At 42.6% G+C, this 25,224-nt stretch overlaps 1 protein-coding gene across 2 annotated transcripts in view; it reads left to right on the top strand.

The window, feature by feature from the left end:
* SMAP2 (small ArfGAP2) overlaps positions 1 to 25,224 on the top strand; it is a 55,396-nt gene that overhangs the window by 17,302 nt on the left and 12,870 nt on the right. For both annotated transcript variants that reach the window (XM_036744637.1, XM_036744638.1), the window contains exons 2-4: positions 19,099 to 19,232; positions 20,629 to 20,714; positions 21,818 to 21,896. In XM_036744637.1, the coding sequence (XP_036600532.1) occupies positions 19,099 to 19,232; positions 20,629 to 20,714; positions 21,818 to 21,896 (299 nt within the window). The remainder of the gene's footprint in view (positions 1 to 19,098; positions 19,233 to 20,628; positions 20,715 to 21,817; positions 21,897 to 25,224) is intronic.

Here is a 25,224-nt window from a genome sequence, read left to right as displayed (position 1 = left end):
GACGTTGTAGTGGAGGAAGACAACATAAAAAAGGGAGCTGAAGGTGGGGGCAGGAAGGTATGGTACTCAGGCAGAAGTAGCCACCTGTACCCCACCCCCTTGGTGGTGACATTTGGAGAATGAAGGATGACTCCTCTCAGCCCTTCGCAGGGTCCAGAAGGAACTCAGTGGAGGGCACAAGGCATCTGAAACACAGTAGCAAAATACAAAGATAGAAGCAGGGCTGGTCTGGGCCCTTCCTTAAAATGGAATTATTAGTGTTAGGAGCTCTAGGAGAGGAAGCAAGGTGGCCTAATGGAAAGAGTGCCAGGCTTGGAATCAGGAAGAACAGAGTTCATTCACATCCTGCCTCAGACAGTGACTAGCTGTGTGACTCTGGGTAAGTCACATCCCCTTCCTCAGTCAAATAATAATAGAATTTTAATAGAGTAGTAATAATGGCTGTCTTTGTCATTTAGAGAAGCATGTCCATCCTGCCCTCCAAAGATCTGGCCCCTCTGATATTTGCTCAGGCCATCTCAGGGTCAGCCAAGTTTCACTTCTCCTGTATACAAATAGCTTGTCATAGATTTTCAAGGCTAATCTCAAAGTTCAAAGTATTTTGGCAAAGTAGATTGAAAATTTTGTCATTTTTTTTGCCCATCATCTTTATTCCTATGCAGTTCCCAGGAAGTGTAAGTGACTTTGAATGTCAAAAGATGAAATAAATAATTAATAGTAATAATAACAGTTAACATTTATATAAAGCGCCATGCACTGTGCCAGATGCTTTACAGTTACATCATTTGATCCTCGCAACAGCCCTGGAAGTTTGGTGCTGTTATCCTCCTCATCTTACAAATAAGGCAAACAGAGGTTAAGCGACTGATCCAGGGTCACATAGCTAGTAAATCGCCAAGGCCAGATTTGAACTCAGGTCTTCCTGACTCTAGGCCTAGGCCTGCTGCTTCAGAATGGAGATAATAACTTTGACTTCTCAGGGTTTTTGTGAGGATTCACTGAGATAGCATTTACATAATGCTTTATACTGGCTATTGTCATTACCTTCCCCTTCTTCACTTGCTTAGAAATTTGTGGTCTTAGAGATTTTCTGGGGCACTCAGGTCGAGTGACTTGCCCCAGTCAGTGTGTGTCAAGGTGGGACCCCGACCTTGAGGCCAGCGCCTTAACTTGTTTGTATCCATTGGTGCTTACTGTATGGTAGATGTTTGAGAAATATTAGTTGAAAATGACATTTAATTCTTATTCTTTTCTCTTATCAGAGCCAACTATCAGGGCAGGCCAAATCGATATTTCAGAATATACTTTTTCAACCCTGATGGCCTGCCTGTAGGACAAATTACCATCCTATCTCTTCCTGCTTGGTAATATAATGACTCACAGCATCTTAGCTCAGACCTGAATAAGAATCCCCTTCATGTAGGCATTTTTTCACCTTAGGAATTCAAAACAATTCTAGCAGGTGTTTCAGGATGTCTGCTTTACTTCCTTGCATCTTATCATGCCAGTTGTCTGCAAACTCACTTCCTCTCTGTAGAGTCACAAAATGTCATGATGCCAGGCAGGGCAGTGGAGGAGTTGCTCTAGGTGGCTGCTGGGGACAGCCCTTTCTCAGTAGTCTTGTGATATCCTGTGCTACTGAACACTGAACGTTGCTGCAGTCACTTCATTTATTTAACAAACATTCATCTTTGCTACACAAATGAGGTATGCTATGCTTAAGGTAAGCTGGGAGATTTGATAGACCATACAATTTCCTTAGCTGAAAAATGAGGGCCTGCTTGGGGTTTTTGTGAAGATTAGATGAAATAATCACAAAGTGCTTAGCTAAGTGCCTGACACCCAGTAGATTCTATAGAAATGCTAGTTGTTATTATTGTGAATCTAGGTAGGTGGTAACAGAGACCTCAGTCTAAGTCTAACCCTAACCCTGAGGCTTAGGAGGTAGATCTAAAGCTGGAGTGCATCTCAGAGGCCATCTAGCTCACCCCTTCATTTTACAGATGAGACACTAAAGCCCAGACACTTACCCAAGGTCACACTGGTCAAATGAATCAGAGGTTGGATGTGAAGCCAGCCTATGCTTTCTCCCTTGTGCCACATGGCCTGTGCTAGGGCGGTGACAATGTGGTATAAAGGCAACTGATAGAATGAAAAGAGCCCTGGATTTGCAGTTAGAGAACTTGGGTTCAGATCCTCATCTTGCTACTTATAATCCATCCAGTCAGTAGCAAATCACTTCCTCTTTCTGGGCTCTACTTTTGTCATTGGTAAAAAATAAATTGCCAGAGTTAGGATGAGGTGGGTGAGTGGTCATGATGTCCATGAATTAACTACTCTTTAGTGTTCCTTCCAGCTCAAAATCAGGAAGAGAGGAAAAGAAAATAAACAAAACCTTCTGAGTTCGATGTTTCTTATAGCAATCTTGAAGTCAGAAGTAAGAGAAGCAATTACTGGGAGAAAAGTTGGTGTTTCAAGTGCCCATGGGACATCCAGGTGCTGATGTTTGTGGGCCTTTGGGAGATGTTAGGATTAGAGATTCACCATCTGCACTCAGGAGGTAGTTAAAAGTGATGAGAATTAATAAGATTGCCAAGTGAGAGAGGGTAAAAGATAGAGAAGAGGACCAGTGTGGAAAGAATTTGAGGCAACTTTTATTTAATAGTGACAGGGAACTTGTAAGGGAGCTGAAAGTGGAGTGATGAGAGAGGCAGGAGAACTAGCTGAGGCCTTTGCTGAAGTTTTTCTCTGCACAGGTTACCCTTAATGACAAGTTTGCTGGTGCCAAATCCTCCCTAGGGACACAATAGCACAGAGTGTGAAGTCATTTGAGGAAACCTAACTTGGGCCGTGATTCTTTTCCTGGAGACTTGCAAGGCGGGGTTCCCTGTGCCTTGACTTTCTCCTGGGTGTCTGTGTCTCTGATCTCTGCTTGGCTCCATACCCAGCCTGCTGCTGGCACCTCAGCACGCCCACCTCTGAACCAGATCTGTCCTGTGCCAGAGTACTGGGCTTTAAATATATACATTAGGGTGGGTGTTTTCCCCTCAAAAGGACAAATCTGCGCCTTAGGCTTTGCTTCCTTGAACAGGAGTAACCGATGACTAAGAGTCAACCCCAGTCAATCTGGTAAACCATTCTGAACCTTTGTTCCAGTGTTCAGGCCTGTCCTGCTATTTGCTTTTAGTCTTGGCTTGTTGGCCTTTAAACTGCTATTGATCCTTCATCTGTTTGCAACCGTTTGGGGCCATGTCTAATTTATCAGGATAGATGATTTTAGCCTCTTCTGTGAGGAATTTCAGATTCTGAAGGTTTTGCCGAGGGGCTTGCTCATAGCCTGCGTTGCCTTGGGAGATTCTCAGATTCAAATGTTGCCAAGATGTGAAAGGGAGGGATGTGCTTTCCTAGAAACAGATGAGAGACAAGCTGTTTTTAGCTGGGCTACTGGATCTTTAACCCTATCCTTCTCTGCTCCCTTTTCCCCGTGGACTTAGCTAGGAGACAGCCTAGGGTGGGAGGCAGCATCTGGGCAGAACATCTTGGGTGTTGGATTTCCCAAGAGCATCATGTGCAGTAGAAAGAGCACTGGACAAAAAATTAGGAGACCTGACTGTGAGTCTTGTCCCTGCTCCTGGTTCTTGCCATGTGATGTTAGTTCACAGTTTCCTTCTCTGTAGCTCATATTTATATTGTGTTTTGTGGTTAACAAAGTGCTTTACATAAATGCGGTCATTAAATTTTTAAGATAACCCTGGGAAGAAGCATGCACAAGCATTATTATGCCTGTTTTACAAATAAGGCAACTGAGGCTTAGAGAGGTAAAGTTGGCTCAGCTGTTAAATGGAAGGATAGGATTAGATGCTCAGGTCCCTCCCTTTTGGTTCCTGTGCTTTAACAATCATCTGTGCAGTAAGAGAAGAGGCCTTTCACAGAGAACTGTACTTAAGTCACCAGCTCCACTACCTTGGACTTCAGTTCAGCCACTCTTTATTAAGTGCCCTGAGGGGAGACAGTTACAAAGGATTTAAATAAGCCCCAGGTCTGACCCCAGGCCTTCACGGAGTTTACAGACTGGGGGTAGGCTGGGGATAAGACCTCCCCAAATTTGCCTGCATGTTGTTGCATTCCAGGCAATGGAGCAACCCAGCTTCAATCTCTTCGGTGCTTCTGCTGTTAGGAAAGAGAGTAAAACCACTCAAGGTGGTTCTATTATATTCTTTCTTTAATCCGCATTTTCACACTTTTCCCCTTTTTAGTTCACTCTCATTCCGTGATCTCTGCTGACCAACATTTTTATCAATAAGCCTTTATTGTACCTACTGAATAAATGCTCCTGCATGTGAAGGAAATTTAGATATATCTCAGCCATTGTTTTCCGAAAGCTCCCCTGCCACACTTTGAAATCATTCTTGCTGCTCCCCCTAGCTCACCAGCTCCAAAAAGACTTTTTGTTCTAGTTAGAACAGAGTTATTGACCAAAAACTCATGTACTGGTGGAGAAGAAAGGAACCAATGGCAGAAAATGTCTTAGAAGCTAGAGGGTTGATTGTTTTTGCCATCAGTTAGTCCACAAGCATTTACTAAGGGCTGTTCCATGAATAAGACACTCCATCTTTCTCCTCTGGGCATCCTCTCTGGCTGTCCTCCATGCCTAGAATTCTCTTCCTGTTCATGATGGTGCCTCCCTTCTGTTAATTATCTGTTTATCCGGTATATAGCTTGCTTTGTATATATTTGTTTCCATGTTGTCTCCCTGATTAGAATGTAAGTTTCTTGAAGGTAGGGACTGTCTTTTGCTTGTTTGTATACCCTTCACTTGGCACAGTGCCTGGCACATAGGCTTAATAAATGTTTGTTGATTGATTAAGAGCTTACCATTTGCTAGGCTTTGTACCAAGTTTAGGAATGCAAAGAAAAGCTAAAATGCAGTCCTGCCCTTCAGGAGCTCATATTCCAGTGGGGCAGGCAGCATGCAAACATCCAGGGTAGAGGAAGAGTAAATGGAAGGTCATCTCAGAGGAGAGGCAAGGCCGGGGTGGGGGGGGGGGGGGGGAGGCATTTCCCAGGTGTGGGTATCTCGTTAGGCGCAAGGATACAAAGCTCTGCATGAAACAGTCTGAGGTATAGCAGTAGGTGGTAGAGAAAGCTGTGAATACTCACAAGACCACTGGTGGGACAAAGCCATCTCTGCTTTGGAAATATGCACGATCAAAGCGGAGGTTGAGACCATGACCTTAAGTAATCATCCAGTGTATAAAGAACTGCCCCTGGAGGTCAAGGGATTCAATTCTATGGAGGCAGCTAGGAGCTGGTCCGGAATGAGGAAGACCCGAGTCCAAATTCAGCCTCCGAAAGGTGCTGGCAGTGTGAGCTTCTGCCTGCCTCAGTTTCCTCAGCTGTAAAATGGGGTAATAATAGCATCTGCCTTCCAGGGTTGTTGTGAGGATCAAATGAGATAGTATTTGGAAAGCCCTTAGCACAGTGCCTGGCACACAGTAGGTGTTATATAAATGCAAGCTTCTGTTATTATCATCATCATTATTAATTTTAACACACCTGCCTAGCCTCTATTACTCCAAATAGTTCATGAGTTGTAGAAAACAGTCTTGTGGAGTCTAATATTATACTTTGTACTATTAATTAAAAACATCTTGAGACAGTGTGGTAAAAGCTCTGGATTTTTGGAGTAAGAGGGCTTGCCACTTACTGCCTTTATGACCTTGGCCAAACCACATCCCTTTTCCAGGCCTCAGTTTTCTTCTTTGTAAAATGAGGGGGTTAGATGATCTTTAAGATCTCTTCCAGCTCTGAATCTAATGATTCTGTCTGCCTGTTAATAATAGATAGCTTTGGTGTTTGTGATCAGGGCCGTCCTCTTCCCCACACTCCTAAATCTATGGTCCTTGTAGTGTCTGGTGCAGGATTGTGGACTGTGGTAATGGGGGTCAGGGGTTGGAGAGACTGTGCTTTGGGAGGGGAAGCTGGCTAGGAGCCTTGCTTCTGTTCTCCTCTCCTCCCTAGTAGGATGCTTGGTGAGGCCTAGACCCACTCAGACACTTGAGTCAGTGTTAGCCCTGATCACTTAGTCCTGGCAGGAACATTCACCCTATTCCAGCTGGGCCTTTGCTGGAGTAATTGCCTGCAGCGAGCCTTCAAACCAAACAATTGTTTGCAATGAGAGAGCTTCACTATTCAGCCCCTAATGAAATAATCTCCTTCCTGCCCCCATGAAAGCAGCCATTTTTTGTTTCCTCCCGCCCCTTTTGAGAAAGGCCATGTCTCATCAGCCAATTTTCTGCTTATTCATAGATGCCTTAAGCAGAATCTTTGTAGAGGAAGTTGGCTGGAGCCAAAATACCACAGGCTGACCCAGGCACAAGGAGAGTAAGGGGTATATTCTTTCCCTCCCCCATCCATGTGCATGATATTTAAATATGGGAACTCCTAATGTATGACTTCCTAGCTGGTGGGTGATACAATCTAAAATCCACAAGAGAAAAACAACCAAGCTCATTTTTTACTTTGCTTTTTAGCAGATGCACTGTGTAGGAGACTTATTCAGTATTCAAAATTTACATAACCTTTCAGTGGCTCCCCTTTGCCTCCTGACAAACTGAACTGCCTTAGCCTGCTATTGAAGACTGTCTATGTAGCCTTGTTGTATACTACACTTTGTGTAGTTTACATTCAAACCAAACTGGACTGTGCACTGCTGGTTCTTGTCCTGTGCCTCCTCTCCTTTCTCCCATGCTCCTAATGGACTCTCCTCCACCCCCTTCTACCCAGTTCTACTTCCATCATAGCCTTTCCTGACACTCTTCTCTGTACAGGTGAAAGTGATCACTCCCTCTCACATTTCTTTTGGCACTTCGCCTGGCTCTCCTTTCCCCCATCACATTCTTCCTTATTTCATAACTATGTATGTATTGTTCTCCCTTCCACCTTATTCAACTGTAAGTTTATTGAGGGCAGGGACTATAATTTTTCATCTTCATATTCTCAATGCCTAGCATAGCACCTTTTGAATAGTAGATGCTTGAATTTCAATTCATGAGCAACAACAAAAAAGCCTTGTGCTAGGCACTGGGAAGAATATAAAGATGAGTAAGTAGGAGAGATAGGATGTGTCCACAAATAACTGTGGTACAAGGGAGAATGTGGTAAGTTCTGTAAGAGGTGCAAACAGGCTGCTTAGTCATTCTAATTGAATGGAGGTAGAGGTCACTTTTGGCAGGGGAGATCCAGGGAAGTCTCCCTGGAAGGGGTGGCATTTGAAATGGACTTTGAAGGATGGACAAGATTTCAGTAGGAAGTAGTCGTGGCAGAATAGGAGAGGAGTGCATTCCAGGTGGTATGTGCAGTAGTACTGAGGCCAGGAAACATGGAGCATATTTGGGAAATGCAAGTAGTATGGTTTGAATGGGGTACACAAAAGAAAGGACATTAGATCTTGGAGGGTCTTGAATGCCACCAAACTTTAATTGGTAAGCAGTTGAGAGCCATCAAAGGCTTTTGATGAGCCTGATCTGATCATGCCTTCAGTAGGGTGCCTTCTTTAGAGGGTACTGGAAATCCAAATTAAGGTTCCAGGTCTGTAAAAATCCAGCCCTGAGCCTTAGGTCACCTGGACCCATTAGTTTGCTGGGGCACTAAAACCTCCTTTGGGAAGCAAGTCAGAGGACTTTTGCATTTTGACTCCAGGGCTTTGCTTTCATGTCTTTAAACCTTCCCTGTTCGCTGAACCCTAGCCTAAGGTGCTGGCTTGCCTTGATCTTTGGGATCTCATGCATAAGGTTGACTACTTGGGTTCAGAGCTCCGCTACACTCTATTCTAATTACCTGATTTTCTTTTTGCTCCTGTCACTACCAGTTTCCTAATAGGGCAAAGAAAATCATACAGATTCAGAAAATACTACATTATGATATCATCATTAGAAATATATTTTCTCAATCTCAGACTGAATGACATCTAAATTTCTCTAACTTAAATGAAGTTGCTCAAGCATAGCCTGCCTTACCTGCTAGCCATCTTCTGAAAACAGGTAAATTTGAAAGGGAACGCCTCAGAAAGCTGCCCTGGTCAAACCCAGTCTGGAGTTTTGTATCCAATTCTCTGTGCCACTCTCTAGAAAAGTCTTTCAAAAATGTCCAAAGGAAGATAATGAATATGGAGCAGGCCCTGGAGACCATGCCATGTAAGGGTTCCTTGAAAGAATTGGAATGTTTAAGCATTCCAGAAAGGAGATTTGAGAGGCAGGAGGGATAGAGGGTGAGACAGCCTTTCAGATACTCAAGGCCAGCTGTCATATAGAAGAGGATTATCAGATTTGTTCTGTTTGGCTTCAGAAAGCAGAACTAGGAGAAGTATATTTATGCATAATACACTTGTATTACTTGGCATATACTTGTACATGTATTTATTCCCCACCCCCCGCCCACCCACCCCCACTTCCCTTGAAATGTAAGCTTCTTTCTAGTAGGGATTGTTTCATTCTTTATATATTATTCCTGGTACCTAGCACTGTGGCTGGCATATAGGAGGCACTTAATAAATGCTAGTTGATTGATTGAATGGAGAAAAGTGGCCAGGAAGCAAGATTTCAGCTTGATCAAAGAAAGTCTTCCAGACCACGAGAACTGTCCAGAAGTGGAAGGCACTGGGCCTGACACATAGACACTGATTAAGTACTAATTGACTAGAAGGGACTGCAGAAGGTATAGGGTCCTGGTACTGGAGGCAGTCATGGAGCTGGAGTTAAAAGGGCATGTTGATGTCATCTTGTCCAGCCACCTCATTTTACAGATGGGGAGCCCAAGGCCTAGTAAGGGGATATAATTTGCCTAAGGTGTTCAAGTGGAGGATTACCTTGTCAGGGATGTTGTAGAGGGCATCCTCACTTATATCTGGGTTAGACCAGGTAGTCTCCAACGTCCCTTTCCATGTTTTATGATCATGTGGCTCTTTATGGTTTCGGCTAAGAGGCAAACTAGAAATCCAAGGCTTGGAATTTTCATCGTGATTGTGCTAAAACCTTGCCAGTGGACTGTAGGATGTGACATCTTCACCTTCTGGAAGGTCTCTTCTTCCTAAACTGCACCTCTCCCTTCCCAAGACTGCCAGGGAGAAAAACTGAGGTAAAATAATACACGGCATATGATAGACACTCAGTAAATACTTACTGGTTGACTTGGTAGGAGTTCATATGGCCTTGTTACCAGAAATGCCTCCTAAGGGGATACTAATTAGCTTTGTCTTTTGGCAGAGAGAGGAGGGAGATACCCAAGTTCTACTGTCTCATCTACTAGTAGCTCCCTTTGGACCTGTTATATATAGGGGAAACAACATTTGTATTAAGCAGAGTTTATTGAAAGTAAATTGTCCCTCCCCCAACCATTCTAGGCTAGCTTAATGAATTTTGTAGTTCAGGTATTTTTTTTTAAATAATAAATTCTAATTAAGTTGGCACTGTGAAGGCAGAAACAAGCCAATAACATTAGACATTTAGAATTGAGTGACTTGGTATCTATTAAATGTTGACCAGATACACAGAGATGCTCTTAAGTATTTAGTGGTTCTCAGGAAAGTTATTGTTTCAAGCTGGGAAAGGAGCTATGTACGACTTTCATTCTTATCCCTATGGTTTTTGACTGTACTAAGAAGCTTAAATTAGAAGGTTTATGTCCCTGAGCACATCATGAATGTATATCCTAGAACTCTTACTACTTCTTTCCCTGCTTGCCCTCTCTAGAAATATTTTCCAGTTTCCCATTTTTCCAATCCTTTTCTAATCCTACCTCACTCTGTTTGAGTATAGTCAAGCCTGTTTGCTGGTCCTTATGATTGCTGTACTGTGCAAGCGTAGTTAAGATTTGAAACCTCTTTATTCTCTATTTTCTTCATAGATCACACTCTACTTCATTGTACAGTATGACTTGTACATTTTATTTCTTGAAAACATTGCCGAATTTAAGTGTCATAGTTTCTAAATTAAGTTTCACAGGTGCTTGTGGTTGGGTACTATCCCAGGACCTCCAAAGTCAAGTACTAAGAAATCAAGAACTATCTTTTCCTAGAATAGAAACTTGGTGGAAGAATCATGTCTTGCTCGTGGCTCTCTATTTCTACCTTATATAATTAATATTTAATATAAGAACTGAAGGAGAACATTTATTTATTCTCTGAGGGTGACAGCAGAAGTAGGTCCAGTGAGTAGAAGTTATAGGGCCATAGGTTTCAGATCAACATGAAGAACTTCCTTGTAATTAGTTCTGCAGAACTGAAATCGGCTGCCTGGTGAAGTAGTCAGTACAACATTAGAGAAGCATTCAAGCAGAGTTAGAGCAGCTGTAGAGATCATTCCTGTATTCGTGGGATTTCACAGGGAATCCTGTAAATTGGCAGAATCTTAGAATGGGAAGGGAATTTGGAAGCTATTTAGTTTAACCTGTACCTGAGAAGGAATCCCTACCTGACAAACCAAACCAATGAGTGCTCAGCTAGCCTCCACTGGAAGACTTCTGAGACTAATGAGATGCTTGTTAACTCCCAAGACAGCCCATTGTCTTTTTGGACAGTTCTAATTGTCAGAAAAACAGAAGAGAACATAGACAAGCAGGACGACTTTGAAAGTTACATGTCAAATTTTTTATATACATAAGAGGAAAAGCAAGCTGTTCATAATAGAGATTCACAGTTTCTTGTTTTCACATTCCTCTTTTGGCCTGCTTTGTACATAGAAATGCCCATTTTATTTCGTGTTTGTTAAATCCCAAATAAAGAAATTTCTTCTTTGTATTAGGCTGAAATTTTCTCTCTGCTACCCTTTTCACCTTTTCTCTAGTTTCTTCTAGGTCTGCCATCTAGGTCGAAGAAGAACAGGTCTTTAAATACTTGAAGAAAGTTTAGCTTCTTTGAGTCTAAACTACTTTTAGCACTGAATTTTAGCACTGAATTGCTTGACTTTCCTAAGAATTTTAAAATCTTAGCTGGTGCTTTATTTGTCTGTTGAACAGATTTGGGTCCACTCTCATTTTAGCGACAGACAGAAATGAAGTCTTGCAAGGTGGACGGAAATGGTCTTCTTGCAGAGCTCTCTATGAGCGGATGGAGTATTGAGCAAACTTGTCTTTTGACCTCATGGTTCCTTAAAATGTTTGCAGAAGTGCAAGGTTCTTGTTTACCATTATTTTGGAATGGGAGAACTGAACCAGCCTTCCACACACATGAGAAAATGCCTGCAGCCTCACTTACCCGAAGTACACATCCGCCTTTCCCAGAAGGCTTTGTGGTAGCTATGCAAGCCAATACCCCCAGGGATGGTGAAAGGTTATGAGGATGAGGACTCTGTAATACACACCAGCCATCGTGTTCTAGCTACCCTTGCTTTGGCTTTTATGTTCCACAAGATGGCCAATGCCAGACTGAGCTTAAAATGAAACGGTATATGCATGTGTATGTGTTTGAATTCATCTTTCCTGATTTAGGCTCCTGAATAAACTGCTTCCTTATGAGGCCAGTCTATTTTCAATCTGATTTCAATGTTGGTCAGCATCTTCTGGCTCAGTGTGAATCAATTATTACCCCATTTCTTCTGGTTGTTGAAGCATAGATTCTAAGAGATCATCTTTCAAATCTACAACATTAGCTTTCTTTCCCATCATGTGCCTTTTTCTTCTAAAAGCAGTGGGGGTGGGGGAGACAAAGTCGGAAAGAAGAATCACGATTTTACTGCATATGTACCCAAGATGATAAGACTACAAGTCTGAACATCTGAAGAACCCTTAGATTGCATACTTTGGTGTTTCCCAACCATACTTTAGTTCAGACCAATAGAAAAGTTCAGTTGTCTACTGTTGATTATTTTGTCTTTGTAGCCTCAGCACTGCAGTTCTGGGGACTGCAAAGTCTCAGAGGAGGGAGCTGAGAATAGAAGGAGCAAGGCTCAGAGGAGAAAGTTAGTTCTTTTAAGTATGTGAGTCTTAAAGAGTGGGATCTAAGTTTTGCCTCAAGAGATAAGAAGGTTCCTCCTTCCTCTTCGTCAGAGGGGCAGCAGATGCTGGATATGGAACGCTGCCCAAAATGTCTGACTTTTTTGATAGGTCAGTTTTTCTGTGCTGGTTTTTCCCCTCTTTTTTATTCTTTGCTATTCTTTGCTGGGAAGGAGTTTGGAGAGATATGTTGGAAAATGTAGATGATCAAAAATCAAAAGGTAATTATTAAAAAATTATTTAAAAGTAAAAAAGGGCTTAAAAATATGGGGACTTTTATTATAAAGTATTGTGGACCAATAAAAATTTGCCATAGATTTTTAGCTAAGAAAAACACTAATCTAGTCAAACCTCTAATTGTGCTGATGAGGCTCGTAGAGGAGGATGGAACTTGCCCTAGGTCACATGCCCAGGATCTGCCACTAAGTAGCCATATGACCTTGAGCAAGTCCCTTTACCCTCTTTGGGCCTCAGTTTCCTCATTTGTAAAGTGAGGGAATCAGATTTTTTTTGCACTTAACAGTATTTTATTTTTCCCGATTACATGTAAAAATAGTTTTCAACATTCATTTATGTAAGATTTTGAGTTCCACATTTTTCTCCCTCCTTCTCTTCCTTCCCCCCTCCCCAAGATAGCAAGCAATCAGAATCAGATATTTCTAAGGCCTCTTCCAGGACTCTTCCAGGCTGTCTTAGATTTGCCTATAGTAACATCTCGTTCAGCTGATCAGAATTTATTAGAATGTTTTCCTTTAGATTCTGCTTCTAGAAGAAACAGGAATATGATTAAAAACAAGCAAACCAACCTTGATATAAGGGATTCATGGTTGACACGGCATCTGGCATATGGTAAGTGTGCCAAATACATGGAGTCAGAAGACTTGGGTTCAAATTCTGTGCCGCTTACTGCCTACGTGACTGGCAAGTTGTGTAACCTCTCTGGGCCTCGTTTTCATCAACTATAAATGAAGGAGCTGGACTAGATGACCTCTAAGCTAACCCTTAAAGTCCTAAACCTATGCTCCCATGATTTTCATTTTAAACGTAATTTTCCCCCAGGGCTGTACATTTGTGTATTTTGCCATGGTATTAACCATCTATACCTGTGATTTTAAGCAGTGAGGACTGATGAAAAAGATTAATGTCTTGGAAAAACATTGGGCTTAAAGCCAAAGACTTGGGAGGGAGTGGGGGAGTTCTAAACCTCAGCTTTGCCAGTTACTACATGTGTGACATTGGGCAAGTCTCTGCCCTTCTCTGCCTCTGCATCCTCATCTATAAAATGGGAGAATGGGGCTAAATTCCGTGACTTGTTTCTAAATCCTATGACCCATCAATGCCATAATATCCAAAATGAAGATTTCAGGGTCCTGCCAAAACCTCAGTCATCAGGAAGGAGTTAGTTACTTTTGTTTTACTAAGGCAAGCAATTGGATGAGTACATCTAAAGAAGATTTTCAACAACCTATGTTGAAACATAAGGATTTTTTGGTTACGTATGTTAACCAAAGCAGCCCCTGAGCACTTTAGTTAGATGAGGTTTTGCTGTAATGCTTTTCATCTCCAAATCCAATTGTAGCTTATTTCTGTGAATGTTGTTTATCTCAATAATTCTGAGGCCAGTCTGGGGAGATAGAGACCATCTCCATGGTTTGGGGCCCTGATGCCTGTTGATAAGGGAGAGTCTCTTTCCCCGTAGAAACAACCCCATAAATAATGGTTATGTTCTCAGTCTAGTCCATGAAATAACAGCTCAAATTTCTAGAACGCTTGTCAGTTTGCAAAGTGCTTTTTTAAGGAAGACTTTGGGAATGTACGAAGTGTGTAGGTAACATTATTTGATCCTCACAGTGAGCATGCAAGGTCGGGAATGTAAGTCCCCATTTTACAGAAGAGGAAATGGGCCCCGAAAGGGTAAGTGAATTGCCCAGGGTCTCATGGGTGGTGAATGGCAGAGGGGGTTTCAAACCCAGTCCGTTAGACCCCAAAATGCCACTATTGTCACCACTATAGAGAGGAGAAAAGGAGCAAAAGTTAGTACTTTATGTATCTGTTTCTAGTACATTTATAACTTATAAGAGCAGTAGGTAGGTCTTGGATATAAGGTCACATCAGAACTTCAAGTGATTTGAGTGTTGTTTTGTGACATGCTCAATTTGTGAAGCAAAGGGACAGAACAGATTTGACATGGAGGTGGCGCAGAAGCATTTTCAGCCCTGTTACCTTTGGAGAGTCCTGCCGCCTCTTTGGTTCTCAGCATCCTCATCCCTAAAACAAGGAGGTTGAACTCGGTGAGCTTGAAAGTTTCTTCCAAATTTGGACATTCCGAGATTCTCTTACCCAGACCGTAACTAAATAATAGTGGCCCTGAGATCCCCTGAACCTCACCGGGACCTCCTAAATCTGTTTGGTCTCATGGCACCACTGAGAATGCTAGTGGCAGCAGCAAGAGAGGATGTTACAGAGGCCATTTCTGTGGATTGTTCAGAACTGTGTGTTCAAAAATAAGTTTTCTTTTCTCTTTTTATAAAATGGGGTGACAGAGGCACAGAGCCATGAAGTTACAGAAGATTTAGTCAGGGGGTGTAAATGTAAAGCTCAATCTTAGGGTTCCCTATTCCCTGACTGGTACTCTTACACATAGTTGCATTCTTCTGCTAATCCTGCTTAGCCACATCCCTAAATTACCTAAATCTTCATGTGTCCCTTACTGTATGATGCTGATTAGTGCCGTTTAATGGGGTATAAGACCACTCTATTACTTGCTACCGTCATATGAATGCTATGAATGGCCTCAGTCTCTGCAGCTTGATGGTGTAGTGGTCAGTGGTTAGCGCTGGGTCTGGAGTGAGGAAGACCAGAGTTCAAATTTGACCTCAGACTCTTGCTAGCTGTGTTGCAAGTGGCTTAACTTCTGTCGCAGTTTCCTCCTCTTTAAAATGGGGGTAATAATAGTCCCTACCTTCCAAGGTTGTTGTGAGGACCAAATGAGATAATATTTATAAAGCACTTAGCAAAACGCTTGGCACATGGTAGGCTCTTAATAAATGCTTATTTCCTTCCTTTATTTATGTAGCTCATCTCTCCTCTTTATTGTAAAAATGTCCCCTGTTCAGCTCTTCCCACCTCTTCAGGCAGCTGTTTCCTCCTATGTGTATCATTATCTCTAGTTGTCATTAGGTTGCATTATCTTTCATTGTGTAGCTTCCCCTAGGCATATGCACCAAATTAGTAACCTTGTAGCAGCTACAGAAGCCACACACATTTGCCTCAGGCCTTAGGAAGTCACCTTACTTCCTAGACTGCAGCTAAGTGAGTACAACGGGAGACTGTAAAGAATACTTACCAGAAGAAAGCAAGCTGCTTAAAATCCCCTGATTTTTTTCCTGTGAACCTTCTAAGGCAGGCTTCCGTTCAGTATTCTTCTGTTCTTCAGAACCAAGACTAAATACATCCTTTCTCAAGAAGGAATAAACTGGCTTATCTCCGAGAGAGTTTTGGACAGTTTCACTTTCATCTCTCTGCCTATTTCCCTTATCTCAGAAAGTGGCAGTTGTAAGGAAGAGGGGAAAGTTTGAGAGCTACCATTGGCAGCTAGTGGAATTTACAAAGTTTAGTTTAGAAAGAAGCTTATAGCAAATGGGGAAAAAAGAATCAAAACTCCTTGAGTCTTTTGAGCTTCTCTAGATATACTTAGCCATGATGTTTCAGAGCAATGCAACCTGCCCACCAACTTAGCTTTGCCCAGTCACATTCCACCCCATCTGCCCACCTGTCTCCTTAGGTGAACAAAATACAGATATCTGTTCAGAACACAGAACCTTGGAGTTGGAAGTGACATCGGAGGACATTGAGTTCATCATCTCACCCATTGCACAAGTCACCTCAACTGTGTCCCTAAGAAATTGTCATTCAGCCTCTGCTTGAGTACTTTTAATCACGGTGAGCTCACTACTTACCAAGGCTGTTCATTCCATTTTTAGACTGCTATAATTTTTGGTTAAATTCAAAATCTAGAGTTCTCCTGAATATTTCCTCTTCCTTATGACAGCCCTTCAGCTGTTTCAAGACAGCTGTCCTATACCCCACCCCAAGTCTTTCCTCCAGTTCTTTCATTTGTTCCTAATGTGTTTTTAATCCTTCATTATCCTAAATGAACATGTTATAGACACTTTCCCCAAATACTTTGATGTATTAGGATAAGGTCCCAGCAGTAGAATCTCTGGGTTTACAGCTCTGATCAGTTTTGTGATTCTTAGGTTTGTTGCCATGTTACTTTCTAAAGGGTTTGCATTCAATCTGCAGTCCTACCAACAACGTATTAGAATCTATTTCCTCACAGTCCTCCAACAGCAGTCAGCTGCCAGGCCCCATTTGAAAACTTTTATGGCTTGAGTAGGATCTGTCAGTAGGATCTTGCTTTCTGCTGGCATAGCCTAAGAAGCCAGAGTCACCTCCAAGGCGTGACAGAGCAGCAGAGGAAGGCTTTTCTGGAAGGTCCTGTTTGTTGAATGAATGAGTAGCAAACCTTGTGTGTGTGGTACTACCCCTAAAGGAAACTGAGTCACCAGCTGTAGTCTCCTGCTGCTCTAAACAGTATGAAGTTGTTATATAGGTGAACACTAGGTTGCGGAAAAGGTTTTTATTGGTTTCTCATGGGGTCATTGATATTTCTGGGCTGAGTTAACGGCACCTGAATGCTGTGACTGGGCCCATGTGTTCCTTAGAAGGTACAAAAAGACCATGATTATCTTGGGGTGTCGTGTAGAGAACTGATAGAGATTCTAACAGTGGGCTAAATGATGAACAGATAGACTCTTTCTCAGTATAGACTGGGAACCCAGCAGGGAGGCCGCTATAGCTGGCGTGCAATTCATGTTTCTGCATCTAGGTTTGCTCTTAGCATGCTTGTAGGAATCAGCTAGCCATGTATATTCAAGGAGTCAATGCTGCTGACTTTTTTTGTGAAATGTGGTCTTTTTACTGTTTTTGAAACTGAAATTTTACAGCTCCTAAGTGAGAATAGCAGTGTGAAAACAGCATACAGTTCTCCAGGAATCCTCCTTTGCTCAAACCCAGGTGCTGGCTTGTCCATGACCTTGTGTGCCTGCCTCCCCACACTGACACTTGTAGTTTGGAGCACGTGAGCCATTGAGAAAGTTTTTACGGACTCGCTCCTGAGCAGTTGGGCATTTTGGAAAAGCCATATATGTGTTCATAGACAAATTCTGAATATGATTGTTGTTTGGTGACATGAAGGTATGAGAGGCTTTGCGGTGTAGCAGAGGCTGAACTTGGAATGAAATGTGTCTTTGAGTTCCCCTTCTGCCACTTCTTAGCTATGAGGATCATGGAAATCACTTGCTTCAGCTCCCATCTTTGACAGAGAAGCTGAATCTCTGGAGGTAAAGGGTCTTGCCCGAAGTAACACGCAGGTGGTAAGTAGCAGAGACTACATTTGAACTCGTCTCCTGATTTCCCCTCACCTGTCTGGGACTCACTGTCTTATGGGACAGGGTGGCCCTACATGATCTTTGAATCTCTTTCCATCTCTGACACCTTGTGTGGTTTGACACCTTGTGGTTTTGTGTTGCATTGAGACCTCAGGTAGAATGAATCCCATCTGGTGATAGTAAGGAGGACTCGAGGGTTCTGCTTTTTGGGACATCTGGTTTGATATCAGCCTAGCACCAAGTACTATTTCTATAAAGGAGATTCTCATTTATTGCTTTGAATTTCTGAAATCTAATGCCCACTTTTCTCAGCATAATTTGCCTCCTTCAGAATTTCTGTCAAACCCTGCTTTTTGATAATCTAGTATCCAAGACCTGCAAAGTTTCACTATTGCTGTTTCAAGTACAAGATCTATTTGCTTTGGGGAGATAGTGTCAGGCATTGGACTGTGGAAAATAACTCAGTGTCTCTTCTTCCTCTTGCCCACTCCCTCGTTCCTCCTCAGTATAACACCATCGTTCTGTTACCCGTAATACATTTGTGGAGTGTAGTGAAGTGGGAAATGAATATATGCGTTTCTGTTAGGTTCTGTGGCAAATGTCTACAATCTTAAACCACTTCTTCCTCTGTGTGACTTCCAAAGAAGAGGTGGCTAGTAGTTCAGAGCATTTAAGAGATACCACTTTAATCCATTGCAGGGGGATGAAGGAAATGATTCTATTACAGGTTTTTGTGTGCAGTACGTGTCTGAGAATCTCATTGTGTTCAAGTAGGATTGTGAATTATTTGGCAGCTTCCAATCTAACTTGTTCCTGTGGCTTAACCAAGTGGGGACACCAACCCAAGTGGAAAGCAGCCTATTAAGTGTAGCCCTGTTACATGTTTTACAGACCTCATTGGGGGAGGGTGGGAAAGACCATAAACAAAAACCTGAGTTTCATTGTGGGCCTTGGGCTTCATCTTTACATGTCTCTTGTTGTTCAGTCTTATGGTTGTGTCTGATTCTTTGTGACCCCATTTGGGGTTTTCTTGGTAAAGATACTGGACTGGTTTGGCATTTCCTTCTCCAGCTCATTTTACAGAGGAGGAAACTGAGTCAAAAGGGTGAAGTAACTTGCCCAGGGTCACACAGCTAATAAGTGTCTGAGGCCAGATTTGAACTCAGGAAGATAAGTCTTCCTGACTCCAGGTCCAGCACTCTATCCACTGTGTCACCTAGCTGCCACAACATCTCTCTTACTGATAGGAAAACAGATCTGGGCACTTCAGCAGTTATAAAGCCCCTTAATATAGGAGCTTGGTAACCAGGTAGCAGCTATGAGACTCAGAAAGATAGGAGATTGAGTGGAAATTTCCATTGCTTTGCTGTCCCTCTTGGACTTTTTCTATTTTCATTTAATTAAAGGAATACAGTTATCATATAACCTATGGGTTTGGGTTCTGACATTGTCAAATAACAGGAAAAGAAAGCCTCTTGGTGCTCTCTAGTAGTCTGAAGGAACTAATAAAAGGTCTACTCCACTGAGCTTCTCTGGTCTCTATTCTAGTGGGAACATAGAAGTTTTATGGCATTCTTCTTATTTGGAACCTCCCTCTATGGATGGGGTCTTGCCCAGCGTAATAAATAACCAGCCCTTTCCCTGCCCCTCCTCATAGGACCACGATGGGCCTCCTGGAACATTGGTGTATTCATCTGTATCCGATGTGCAGGAATTCACAGGAACCTCGGTGTGCACATTTCCAGGGTGAAGTCAGTCAACCTAGACCAGTGGACCCAAGAGCAGATTCAGGTAATGGACACAGCCCAGTTAGCACAGCTGCCACAAACATGACGGCTGGTAAGCATTTCCTTCCGTGGAGGGCGGGTCACCAAAGAGGTTAGGTGAGCACAAAGGCTGCCCCATAGCCCTTCATTTGGTAGCACGTACTAAGCAAACTAAATTGTAATGAGTGTTGTTCTGTCCTAGATAAGATAGTAGGTGTTTGGCAGGAATTACCATGGCCAAAAAATACATCATCTAGTTATAGTGACTTTCCAAGCTTAGCCAGACAGCTTGTCAACCAGTGGACAGTCTCATGCTGGATCCATACTCAGAAGTCTTTCCAGCTTGATAGCAGAACTTGTGCTCCCTCTTCAAGAGTTCAAGGTCCTTCCACACCACGATGAAGCATTGGAAAAGGACTTAGTGGAGGAAGTAAAAAAGGGAAAGTATTTTTTAAACTGCCTCTGGGTCAAAACAGACAGTATTGTTTTATCAAGGGGTTGTGATCTTGGTTGGAGAGAATATTCACGTGGATAAAATGATAAATCATTGATATATTGACATGATGACCATCAAAACTTGGTTTTCTATCTTTAACAAGCAATATAACCAAATAGAAGCATGTTGTTTTTGACAGAGTGGATTTGGAGTTAGGAGACGTATATCCAGGCTCTGCCACTTGTGACGTTGGGCACGCCTTTCTCCTCTCTGGGTCTCAGTTTTCTGTTCTGTACAATAAGGAGCTTGAACTAGATTGTCTCTAAGGTCCCTTTTAGCTCTAAAGGCCTTTGACTCCCTTTGAACTTTATTCCCAGTCTCTTTGATATAATTTGGGTAACTGAATCAGTGCTGGGGCTACACCTTACACTTTGTCTGGCTTTCTCTACAAAGGTGTGGATAAACAGTATATTTTTGTGACTATTACATACTTATGTAAAGCTTCATGCATTCACAGAGACCACTTCAGTCATACATGTGCCCCTTTTTCCCCTGCAGACCACCTGCTGGGGCTCCTCTTCCTGGGAAGTGATCCAGAGTCCTAGAATGACAGTATGCCTTGCCTGGGCTCATGCTGCCCTCCAGCCACAGAGCTGGGATTTTAACAGACTTCTCTCAAACCCTCTTTCCCCAGAGGTGTGTGGGACTGATTTCCATCTCCTTTTGGTCTGGTCGAAGTATCAGTACCTTGGCACTAGAGGGATGGTTTTTTCAGGCTAAGTGTTCCTATAGACTGTTACAGATATAGGATACCAGGCTCACCTTTTCCTAGGGACACTCGAAAGCTGTGGAGATAGGTGCTTTCTTAACTGGTCTTATCAATGAGATAAAAACCCAAAGGGGAGGAGCCAGGTCTTCAGTGGGACCTATTAAGTGTCATCCGTTCTGAGGAACATTAGGTTTCAGTGCTGTCTTTGAATTTCAGTGCATGCAAGAGATGGGGAATGGGAAGGCCAACCGACTGTATGAGGCCTACCTACCTGAAAATTTCCGGCGACCTCAGACAGACCCGTATCCTTTCTGACCTGTGACTCCATGCATCGTGGAGGCTGGTGATTCAGCATTGCTGCCTAGGACCTGACAACAGATGTTGAGTTTGGGGCAGCTATGTGGGGACGATTCAGAGCAGTTGAGCTCCCCATAGACCTCTCTCCCTGTCATCAGAGGTTTCACACGTCGAGGGAAGAACTCTGCCCAGAGGTTCACCTCTAAGCCAAATCACATGGCATCATCTCTGACCACTGATAAATTTGTGAAACTGTGGAAAGAGAAATTAGTTTGCTGTTCTCTTTCTTTCCATACAGTCCAAAATGCTCTCATATGCAATCATTTCGACTCATCCCTTCCATCCTATCTGTGAGAGAATTAGAACTGTTGAATAGTTTGCTTATATGGGGGGAAGGGGGAGCAGGGAACACTGAGTATTGTAAAATAGGGCATGTGCTGTGTTTACCACCTGCCTTTAAAGAATGTACTTTAAGAAGATTTTCCTTTTCTTTCTGTGGGGAGACCCTCTACTAACTCAGATCCTACCTCTGTTCTGCCTTGGTTTTGTAAGTTGGTATGACAGAGAAAATGCAATCCCTGTTATCTTCCCCTCTGGCGATGGCTCTCTCTTGACTGGCTAGGCTGCTCTTCAGAATACAGGCCTAGAGTTCATGAGGGGCCCTACACTCAAAGCTTTTTTGGTGTGGTTAGGACCTGCCAGACGTTGTGCTCTAGTGACCCTGCCTTGAAGAAGTTTCACATGATGAAGCATCAGAGTAGGACCTTAACGAAGGCAAACTTCAGTGGCAGACTGTTCGCTTTACTATTCAAAAGGATCATGGAGAATGAGATGCCAATAAACTTGAATGAATTTTGGTTAAAGGATGGGAGGTTTGTTCCCAGAAACTGGGCGTGAGATACCACAAGGGAATGTAGGGAGACCAGGTAGAGGGAAAGTCTCCTTTGGGAGTGAGGAGGGAATGTGAACTTGTTGGGAAAAAGAAAAACAAGAAAGTGGCAGTTGATATCCTTTGTTTTTACATCTCCTACATTTCTCAGATTTAAGAGTCCTTTCTAATTAGTGTTCACCATCCTTGTTTACTTCATCCTTAATCAGCTGCTTGCAGAGCTGTAGAAGGATTTATCAGAGATAAATACGAGAAGAAGAAGTACCTGGACCGAAGCCTGGACATCAATGCCTTTAGGGTTAGTTTTATGTCTTTAATGTAAATGAGGTTGACCAAAAAAAAAAAGAAGAATCTGGAAACCACCCTGTAAGGGACTTAAGAAGCCACCAGTAAGCAGCCCTTTAAATATGTCAGAAGGAGGAAGGAAGTTAAGTAGAGAAATGTGGGGCCACTTGGTGATTTGGGTCCGGAACTAGAAAGAGACTGATTTCTTTGGCTTGGTTTATATGAAGGATGATGATAGGGGAATTCCCACTTTCATATTGTCCCCCTGGACCTTGGCACGTACAAATTACTAGACCAAAGAATAGTAAAGACATAAGTCATTCTTTAAATTAACAAGGCAAGTCAACAAGCACCTCCTGTGTGCCAAAGAACTGGGCTAAGTGTTTGGGATACAAAGAAAGGCAATAAAAAAGAAACCTCTGCCTTCTAGTTTAATGGGAAAGACAATTGTGTACAGGCAAGACACATACAGGATAATGAAGATAATCAGTGGGGGAACAGCACCAGGATTGAGGGTGACAAGGAAGGGTTTCTTTTAGAATGCAGGAGATAGAGATGTTAAGGGAGAGTACTCCAGGCATGGAAGACAGCCAGTGAAAATGCCCAGTTAGGAGAGGGAGTGTTTTGTCCAAAGAATAGCAAGGAGGTTCAGGCAAGTAGATCCTTAGACTAAATCAGCAAAATAGATCTAAACTGCCCAGAAGGGATGGTAAGCAAAAGAATTTTGTTTACCTGTTGGCCTAAGCGTGAACCTGTTATTACAAATGGCCATCATGCCGTCGGACTGATGAGTGCCGAAGTTGACCCCATGTCAGAGGAGGATTCTAGAGTGGAACCTGGGAACTACTAGATGACATCTATTTCCAAATCCAGGAGGATTGTGAGGTCTATAGTAAACCTTCAGGATCGCCGAATACTTAAGAGAAAGCCTATTGATGAGAAGGCAGGATGATTTCATTAAGGGCAAAATCTACCTAGGTAATCACTTTAGAGCTTTTTGAGGGGATAAATATGTACTGAAGGGAAGTACCTTATAGCATACATATTTAAACTTTTTTTAAAAAAGCCTTTGACAAGTTTATATACTTTGAAGACTGTCTTTTTAAAAACTGAGTCCTTGTGAACACAGGGTTGCCCTTTACATATACAGACCTGACTCAGAAACAGGATGCAAACATAGTGATAGATGGAAACTTCTGTAGATAGAGATATGGAAAGAGTGGTGTTCTTTAGAGATCAAAGCAAGAACCAATCTTATTTAACAAGTTCAGTGCAGTTCAACAGGCTAACAGCCTATTCAAGAAATTGCATAAGGTGACAAAGATGAAAAACTACTTAGAGCTTGCCCTCAAGGAGCTCACACTCTAATGGGAAGTACATGACCCATACAGAAATAAACAGGATACAAAGAAAAATGTGTTAGGAGCAAAAGAGAGCCAGGCAAAGTGTTCTGAGAAATTTGAGAAAGATCCCTTTCCCTTGAAGGGAAACAGGGAGGGAATGTTTCATGGAGGAAGTAGCAGCACATGAACTGGTATTTGAAGAAAAGAAGAACCATAACCAACTAGAGGGGGAAGGAGGAATGTCATGGGACTACTTATCATTCAGACCAATGCAGTTCAAGAAACCATATGTGCAAAGGTGTGGACGTAGGAAGGGACGGGATGAGAGTTGGGAAAGGGGAAGGAAAAGAGTTCATTTTCCATAAACTGTATAAAACAGAGTCATGAGAAACAGAGGCTAAGTGTGTTCATTGGAACCAAATTGTTTTTACAGTTGAATACCAGGGTCAGGAATTTAAACTTTTATAGGGAAAGGGGCTGAATCTGATTTCACTGGTCTAGGGAACTCTCACGTGAGGAAACCGAATCTGCTAATAAAAGTCAGCATTTTCTTTGCAGCTTGCAGTCTTAGAGAGTTGTCTGGGGCATTAAGAGGTTTAGTGACTTGCCATTATGTTCCAGAGGTGGGGTTTGAACCCAGTTCTTCCTGGCTTCAGGGTCAGCTTTGTATCTACTATGCCATGCTGCTTCTCATAGTAAACTTTTATAGTACTCATAGGAGGGAGTAGACAGTTAATCCAGGTTGTGAGTGATACTGATCTCTGTCAGGTAGTGAAAAGTTAAGCCAACGATCCTAGAAGATCTTGCTAGCTTAGGTTGACTGGGAAGAATAGTAATAGAGGAGTCTTGGTGTAGATGATATTTTGGGGGAAAGAACTCAAAGTATATCCATAGATTGATGTGTTCAGAGCCATCAGTAATGGCTCTGACGGTCATTGCACGTTGTTGTGACAATAAAGTCTTCTCTAAGAAGGGTGTTGGAAGTAAAACAGATGGTTCTACCCATTGTGAATCAAAATGCAATTAGATATGAGCTAAATGAACCCTGAAAAGAAAACCATTAAGTAAAACCTTTCAGCTTACATTTTTACTAAACTATATGTGTCTATGTCCAGAATAATGTCCTTTTTCTCCTGGTCATTGTATAGCAGTGCCATGGAACTAAAGGATCACTGGCTTTTGAAATCTGACAGATCTAGGTTTGAACCCAGGGAGCTCCTCAGCTCACTGCCTCTGTGAGTCTGAGCAAGTCACTTCCCTTCTCTGGGGCCCAATGACTTCATCACTCAAACGAAGGTTAGATTAGAAGACCTTAAAGGACGCTTATGATCCTAAGTCTTTAAGGGGGAAGGGGGGCTGTTGTATGAAGGTAGAGTAAAAAGCTTAGTAATCTTCAGTCTGAAAAGATGACATCAGGCTCAGGTGAAACATGGGCACAGCCTATCAGGTGGCAGACCTCTCAGAGGCTCTCTGGTCCAACCTGTATATGAGCAAATGTGTAGAATCATGAATTGTCTTTGTTTACTTCATCCAGGAGTATTAGATTGAGGAAGGGGGCACCTTGGAGGAGGTGCATTAAGGACACAGAAGTCCTACTTTCACATACTAAGTAATAACCTTGTTACTGCCAGGAGATGGTATAGGTGAGAATAGATTTGTTTTTTAACTCCTAGGCGACAGATCCATTACGCGATAGCTCACATTTTTATGGTTCCTTGAGATTTCCACGGCCCTTTCCCTAGAATGACCCTTGCAGGCAGGCAGTATAAATCTTTCCATCCCCATTTTACATGTGAGGAAAGGGATGCTTCCGGGGGCACAGAACTGGTTAAATATTGGAGCTGGGATTTGAACTTGAGTCTCTGGACTCCCAAGTTGAGCTCTCTTTTGACTACATGATGCCGCCTCTCATTTTAGGTTACTAAAGGAAACTCATTTATCTGTGGGCATGCCTCATGTTTCTGTCATATGAGCTGTACGTTGGTGTCTCTGAGACAA

Source organism: Trichosurus vulpecula, chromosome 2 (genome assembly GCF_011100635.1).
Source record: "Trichosurus vulpecula isolate mTriVul1 chromosome 2, mTriVul1.pri, whole genome shotgun sequence".
Taxonomy (NCBI): Eukaryota; Metazoa; Chordata; class Mammalia; order Diprotodontia; family Phalangeridae; genus Trichosurus; species Trichosurus vulpecula.
The sequence above is the reverse complement of the archived record's forward strand: the minus strand, read 5'-3'. Positions and strand labels throughout refer to the sequence as shown.